Source organism: Syngnathoides biaculeatus, chromosome 17 (assembly GCF_019802595.1).
Source record: "Syngnathoides biaculeatus isolate LvHL_M chromosome 17, ASM1980259v1, whole genome shotgun sequence".
NCBI lineage: Eukaryota > Metazoa > Chordata > Actinopteri > Syngnathiformes > Syngnathidae > Syngnathoides > Syngnathoides biaculeatus.
The window spans coordinates 17,205,302-17,210,119 of NC_084656.1; the positions used below are offsets into that span (position 1 = coordinate 17,205,302).

The 4,818-nt window shown below is 40.2% G+C and overlaps 1 protein-coding gene across 7 annotated transcripts in view; it reads right to left on the minus strand.

Annotated features, from left to right (window-relative positions):
- The window catches only part of nsmfa (NMDA receptor synaptonuclear signaling and neuronal migration factor a), a 54,909-nt gene that overhangs the window by 49,365 nt on the left and 726 nt on the right, over nucleotides 1-4,818 (minus strand). For 4 of the 7 annotated variants that reach the window (XM_061800491.1, XM_061800495.1, XM_061800496.1 and 1 more), the window contains exons 2-3: nucleotides 2,606-2,705; nucleotides 95-198 (exon numbers count right to left, since the gene is read on the minus strand). In XM_061800491.1, coding sequence (XP_061656475.1) covers nucleotides 95-138 — 44 coding nt within the window. In that variant the 5' untranslated portion in view covers nucleotides 139-198; nucleotides 2,606-2,705. Of the gene's footprint in view, nucleotides 1-94; nucleotides 199-2,605; nucleotides 2,706-4,818 lie in introns of those variants that run through there. The other 3 variants (XM_061800490.1, XM_061800489.1, XM_061800493.1) reach the window with 2 other exon arrangements.

Here is a 4,818-nt window from a genome sequence, read left to right on the forward strand (position 1 = left end):
GGTCACAAAGAGGAGGGGAAGGTTCTGCGTAGTAATTCAAATGGACCAGGTTTGGGGCATCGAATGAGGACAGTTTTGAGTTTTGGTGATAAACCTCGTCATGTTTTCATCCATCCATTTTCTATTGAGTGTCCTCATTGTGGTCGTGTGGCGTGCTTGAGCTGGAAAATATCACAGGCCAGTGCAGCGCAAAACCAGCTGCAGGGCACATACAGTGTAAAAACACTAAAAGATCACATAAAGTAACAACATTAATAGGGGCTATGGAGCGTACAACTCAATTATCAACAAATTAAATCTTTTTGAGCGCAGAAGTAATTTAGTTTTCGACATACACAATAGGGAAAAAGCTTTGAAATGGTTTATCTTCAGCTCATTTATATCACGTAACTAGAGAGACCAAAAAAAAAATACCTGTATTATCATTCAAACCTACGACCAATTTTGACTCTTCAATGAAACCAAAAAGCACGTTTTTGGAGTGTTAGGAAGCTGCTGTACATGAAGAAAACTTACACAAGCACGTGGAGAAGAGGACCAAACACAGATTGTCAGAACTGTGAGGCAGACGAGACAACCATAACACCACTGCGCTGCCCCAGTTCTTTATGACTTCATCAATATTTTGTAAATTGCTCTCCCCAAAGAAGCATCAATGCTCTCCAAAACCACAAAACAATTCCAGGCGCCATACAAAGACTGATTATTTGTTGTACATTGAGAATACTACTGTGTATGTGAGTGTCTTCGGTGCAGCGTTAGTACATGCTACAATGCAAAGATATTGGGAAACTTCCAGTGAATGAATGAATAAAGGGAGCAAGGCCAGGGTCGGCTTGTCCTCCAATCATCATTTTCGATGGACGCCGTCAATGAGGTAATTCACGCAATCGGGTTTCCTGTTGCGCTCTAATTCTCTGAATTCCCTTTACAGGTATATTAAATAGCGTTATTTTGGTGGCTATAGATGATGCTCTAATCTGTCTGCAAACAAAGCAAACGTCTATTAGATACAAGATGATGTCCGTGGGGTTTATTGCATAAAAACACTCTGGAATTATGAATCCATTTTCCTAAGGATCAATTTCAATCTTCACGCTCCCTCAGGGAAATGCAGCAAGAGCCTATTAATGAGCACGCAGAGGGGGGAAGAGACCGCCACTGAGGCCTGGGAGAGAAGGGAAGCAGAAACTCAAAACTGGATCGATATATCTTTTAAAAAAAAAAAAAAAAAAAAAAAAAAAAAAAAGAGGGGGGGGGGGAGTTCACCGCCCCCCCCCCCAAAAAAAAGTGGTGAAAAGAAGCGAGGCCTACAGGAAATGAGTATTTTTCGACTGAAAGGCGACGTACGGCGGCGACCACAGGTTACTATTAATTTCACAACGAAGTGTCTTTGGTGTCGTCATCAGAATAACTAACTCGGCTATCATGGAAATGTAACACAATCATGAAATTATGAGATCTTATTATAAGCGGTCCAACACTTGCACGCATACCAGTGAAATGAAGTCTCTTTACTTAATGCTATGCCATTTTTCCATTGTATAACACATGGCGTGTACTGTACCTCACACTGCTGTACTGATGTGTAATTAGTGGTTACAATTTTTTTTTTTACTTTATTGTCCACAAGTTATTTTGATCATGTATCGTAGAGTCCCCCAATGGCTGAAACAGTGGCGATGCGGAGAAAATATATTCACACGTTTCATCACAACATGCGTGCAGACGGCTGTTGTCGCGCTTAACATGGCCACGCTGTCATAATTAACTATCAACTTACATAAACCTTTTTTAAAATCCATCCATCCATCCATCCATTTTCTTCACCGCTTATCCTCACGAGGGTCGCAGGGATTGCTGGAGCCTATCCCAGCTGTCAAGGGGCAGGAAGCAGTGTACACCCTGAACCGGTGTTGGCCCTTTTATAAATTTCAAATATATTGGATTTGTTCATCAGTAAAGTCAGCCTGCTAACTGAATCTTGTTACTCAGTGACGGTGATCAAGTATTCATAAAATGCTGGCCAAAAATGTTCACCCTGTCATTGTACAAATATGCATTTTTAACAGCAACACGTATACAGTATGTAATACATTTACTATAATGTTCAATGTAAAATCTAGTTTTCTCTACTTTATTTTCCACATTATAAGGCGCACCTTCAATGACTGGCCTATTTTAAAACTTTTTTCATATATAAGGCGCATAGAATAGACGCTACAGTAGAGGCTGGGGTTACGTGATGCATCCATTAGATTGGCTGCGCTAATGGCTCAATATTGATCCATATATAATGCGCACCTGATTATAATGCGCACGCAAGTTTTGAGAAAATTAAAGGCTATTAGGTCCGCCTTATAGTGGAGAAAATATAGTATTTTGTTTTTGGGGAGGGTGGGAGAATCTCAAAAGCAAGCTGTTGTGATTTTGACTCAGGGGTCACATGAGCAGCAGCAGGACTGGAACTCACCACACTGAACTAGTAGTGAGAGAATTGCGAGTGGAGAAGAGTTTGTGACTTTTAAACAGACAGCCAGCTTTTGATTTATGGGAGATTAAATAGAGCCGTGCAAATGCTCACATAAAATATCCCCGTGTCTACCTTTCCTTAGCACGCTTTGTCGTCCTTTGCCTGAGTTTCATTGCCTGCCATCCTTCTCCTTGTGCCTGCAGGGCATCTGAGAAATGGGGACAAAAAAGGACTGGGGAAAAAAAGGTAAATGGGTCACGTCAGTTGCATATTAATGTGATGTAAGAGCATAAAATCTACGCAAAGAGTGAAACCGCATTAAATGTAGTCATGCTCTCAGGAGTCTTTAGAAATAAAGGCTGCGACCTGCGTGTGGGAGTGAAGGTTGGATGTTCTGTTTTTAGAGACAACGGCAACACGCGAGGTCGACATGGAAACTAAGTTGCATGTGCTCGTTTCAGGCCCCTTGTGAGACGATTAGATACGTGTGAACATCGCACTCATGTACAGAACACATCATTGAAGGTGCTGAGTGTTGCAGAAAGGAAACTCAGTGCGCTTGGCTCAGCAGAAATACTCCAATCCCAGTGACCCATACTGTGGACCTTTGCAGAGGTGTTGTCAGGGCAATTTCCTATCAAGTGATGGTGTATAATTAAACAGTTTTACATAGGAGGAGTAGTACTTCAGCATTGAAGTGGGAGGAAACAGTAGAACGTAGGCGTGTATCTACATTTTTTCTCTTTTCTTTCTTTTCGTGTCATTGTCCAACAAATTGGAAACACCAAAGTAACGCTGCTTATTCCTTCAATTGATTCATTTATTTATCATATACAACATACAAATGGCACAATAGTGATTTGTTAGTCACAGTACACAATCAAAGTCCTACAATACAACATAAATACTTATTAAGCCATGTAGTAAAGGCATAGTGGGAAACGCTGTATACACTTATCAATCAAAGGAAAAGGCTAAATGAGGCCCGCGAGTGGTCACGTTTGCTTGAGTTTGTTTCAGTCACCCGCCGAACTTCCACACGTTGCATCGGCGTTTCAAACAAACAGCCACTCTGGCCAAAAAGAGCAATTTCTTTGTGCTTTGTGTTTTTGGGGGAAAAACACCTCAGACGAGCAAAACACATCGGAAGCGACAACCCATTAAAAAGGGTGTGTGGAATATGTATCGACTGCAGCTAGCATCAGATGTAATTCCAAATTAGGCACGTTTTTCGGGATAAATGTGTCTTGAAATTTACACAAAAAGGTCAGAGTTCAAACAATCTTCATGCAGGACATCACACTAAGGCGTCAGGTGTCCGATGCTTGCTTTTTTTAAAACAATGTAATCCAAAAGAACAAGCCACAACAAAAGGATATTAGTAAAGATATGTAGGACAAAATTCGGTCTTCTATGAAAAAGATCTAGTGTTAGGCTTTTGTTTTGCAGTTTTTTTTAACAACTGACAGATCAAAACGAATTCCGTAAGGCTGCAACTAATCTTGCGAAGGACTGTTTCTCCATCTTAGAGGTTGCACTGTACTTGGATAAAGCCCAGTCAGTATTAAGGCATTTAAGTTCTCGTAATGAAATACATTCATGGATTTAATGTCGCACTATGTGGACGAAGGAATTGAGAGAAACATTGATGGAACTACAGCTATTTGCGTTAGATGCCCTAGTAGATATTTTGGACAATTCTTTGTGAGACTTTGTGGAAACCGCTTGCGGAATTCCCACCGAGAAATTCCCAAATCTTGTTGCAAATATTATATTGAACCAGTTGAGCTGTTATGGCTGCTGAGAAAGGGAAAGGCCAACTGCAACATTCTTTTTTCTACTTTCTGTGAACGTGAGTTTGGTATCCCGATAAGTTCCTGAAATGTTTTCTCATCAAAACTTAATCACGAGGCAGCAGTGAGATTAGAAATTTAATTAATAAATTCTGGATCAGGTTTTTCTTCGAGAGGATTACCACACCAGCGCAATCTTACATTCAAACTATCGATGATCGTGATGACAAATGCGATTAAAAAAAAAAAAAAAAAAAAAAACATAACATGGCGAGCATGATTAGTCTAGAATGGTTATAAAACAAATAAATCAATGTTTGCATTGAAGTGCATGTCTGGCATGATCAACGAGCTACTTTTGCCTCAAGGCTGAGGTTCCCTGTTTTCTATATGGTTTCTCCACACAACATCATACACTGGTCTTGTTGGTTGGAACAAGAAATCACATGTGGCAAGTAAAGGTGGCACAAGACCACAAAAAACAAAGTCAAGTCAATCTAAAACATTTTGTCAGTAACATTGGCTAAATAGCAAAAGCTTCGAAGCAAAAAA